The sequence below is a fragment of the Olea europaea genome, chromosome 4 (genome assembly GCF_002742605.1).
Source record: "Olea europaea var. sylvestris chromosome 4, O_europaea_v1, whole genome shotgun sequence".
Lineage (NCBI taxonomy): Eukaryota > Viridiplantae > Streptophyta > Magnoliopsida > Lamiales > Oleaceae > Olea > Olea europaea.
Window position 1 is genome coordinate 7,059,249 of NC_036240.1, and position 2,564 is coordinate 7,061,812.

At 36.9% G+C, this 2,564-nt stretch overlaps 1 protein-coding gene across 1 annotated transcript; it reads left to right on the forward strand.

Moving 5' to 3' along the window:
• The first annotated feature begins 172 nt into the window (after window positions 1-172).
• On the forward strand, window positions 173-2,564 carry LOC111393445 (cysteine-rich repeat secretory protein 3-like). The gene is made up of 3 exons (XM_023018977.1): window positions 173-1,086; window positions 1,624-1,770; window positions 2,331-2,564. Exons 1-2 carry the CDS (start codon window positions 339-341, stop codon window positions 1,767-1,769), a joined length of 894 nt encoding a protein of 297 aa, XP_022874745.1. The 5' UTR covers window positions 173-338; the 3' UTR covers window position 1,770; window positions 2,331-2,564.

Genomic DNA, 2,564 nt, shown 5'->3' on the forward strand with positions numbered 1-2,564 from the left:
ATAAAATTAGGTGCACATGCAAATTTTTTTATGCATTTTCAAAAAAAGTGACATTTTTTATAATTCCCCATTTTAAATTATGTTAAAAATCCAAAACATCATAAGTAATTTTAGTGATGTTAGAGTTTGTCCAAACACTCTTAATTAGTAATTATTAGTTCAATCTGTTCAGTTTGCCAGCTGAACAGAGTACGATACTAATGGGAAAGCCACACACAAAGTTTTCTTTTCTTAGCCAAAGTAATCAATGTCTCTAGAACCCACCAAAATTCCAAAATCCCAAGAAAAATCATTCAATGATTTGTTACTGAAGCTAATCAAATATCGAAAATCCTCAAATGGAACCATTTCAATCTCTTCTTCTACTTCTGATTCTACTGATTCCAGCTGTTTTTTCAACCGTTGGGTCCTCTTCAGATTACAACGATTTGGTTTACAAAGGCTGTGCGAATCAAGATTTCCAGGATTTCGATGGGATTTACAAGCAAACGCTTAAAAATCTCTTCGACACATTAATCTCCCAATCTTCCACAACAAAATTTTACAAAGCCACATCCGGAGACGGCCAATCCGCCATTAATGGGCTCTCTCAATGCAGAGGCGATCTCTCAAATTCCGACTGTGTCAACTGCGTGAAAAAAGCCTCAGAAATGTCCGAAAAGCTTTGCGGTCATGCCATTGCTGTTAGAGTACAACTAAACGGATGTTATTTGAGATATGAAATTGCTGGGTTTAGGCAAGGGAGTGTGACTGAGTTGCTGTACAAGGTTTGTGGTTCAACTCAGGCAAGTGGCGCCGGGTTTGATGACAGGTTGAACTCGGCTTTAGATGAAATAACAAAGAGTGTGGGGAGTGGAAATAGTGGGTTTTATACAGGTGAGTATGAGTCAGTGTACGTGCTGGGGCAATGTGAAGGTGATTTAAGCAGTGGGGACTGTGTGAACTGTGTGAAAAATGCCATTGATAGAGCTAAATCTGAATGTGGAACTTCAATTTCTGCCCAAATTTATCTTCAAGAATGCTATATTAGCTACACTTATTATCCCAGTGGAGTTCCTACCAATACCAGCCCATCATTTTTGTCAGGTAAAATATGCACTTCATTATTAATTAATCATCGCGTCTAAAAGCTTAGGTTCATTTCAATTTTCTCGAATGTGTGACAAATGTACAATTTTCATATACTTGTAACATAAGATAGCTTGGTCTACAATGGAAAGGGGGAATCGCCCTTTCACAGCCGCTCCTCTACAAGTACCTTTTGCCGAACATGATCGTGAACATAGACAGAATAGTGTAGAATCTGTAGATAGTAGGACGTAACTAACCAACCTATTTGTCCTGATCAGAACGATTAGCTTTCCTTGGTTAATAATCTTATTTAAAATTTAAGCGTCCAAAAGGGCTACATCTACTTATGTAACAAACAAAGTTTTCTTCTTGGTAATTTTGGAGTCTTTAATATAAATCTTTTTCCGTTATCCCTTTTAGTTCATTGATAGATTTATCCAATACATGAATTTGTCTATTTCTTATTTTCAAACTGTTAAAGAAATCCCGAATAAAAAAAAGAAAAAAATTGTTTCAGTTTTAATTTATGTGAGTGTAATGTGATTGGTGTAGGGAGTGTAGGGACAAGGAAGAATACACAGAAGACAGTGGCTATTATTCTTGGAGGAGCCGCGGGGATAGGCCTGGGAATTGCTTGTTTGCTGTTTACTAAATCAACTTTCTGGAAAAAGACTAATCCTTACAAGTATGGCGGATGAGGTTAGTGTCATTTTTGCAACAATTTTCGGTATTTAGTTTGTGGATGAAAAAATACCAAATGTCGTAATTGAGTATTTCATAATTCTGTTAATTGGATCACTAAATTCAAAATTTTTTCTTCCATCGAGCCACTGCATCTAGTTTGTTAGATTGACAAACTGAGACACTTCTTTGAGTGAAATAAAATGTTGGGTTGACAAACTGAGACATCTATATTTTGGTACTTCGTGAATTAATGATCGCATTCTCATGCGTTTATGGGCTGATTGAGTGAAATCTCTCAAGAATAATTCTTGGTGCACATTATGGACACCATAATGGTGTCCATAATGCACACGTGGCGCCCCCTATTGGAGGGGTGCCTGGCCCACCCGGCGCCCCTCTAATAGGGGGTTAGGGGGGCGCCATGTGTGCATTATGGACACTAGCACAACTCATCTCTCAATGACATCGGTGGGAGAACCGAGTAACTTGATTAAATTTGATGATTTCCATTGATGAATCTTTTGGGCAATCTTTAAGAATATAATTATTGCTTTTTGGAACCAAAAAAATTGCAGATTTACACTGTGGATTGTAAAGAGGAGAAGATCTGGTTTCTACTTTGTTAGGACTCCAGTCCAGCAGGTCTCTTCCTCCCTAAATTTTGTAAAGACCTGTCTATTTCATAGAATCGTGTTAGGTTTTAGTATATGCGTGTTGCTTTATGAATTTAGTGTGTAACTGCTTTTTATTATAAAGTAGATGACTTCTTTTTACACTATGAAAAGCAAATTATTTTTGTCTCTAAATAA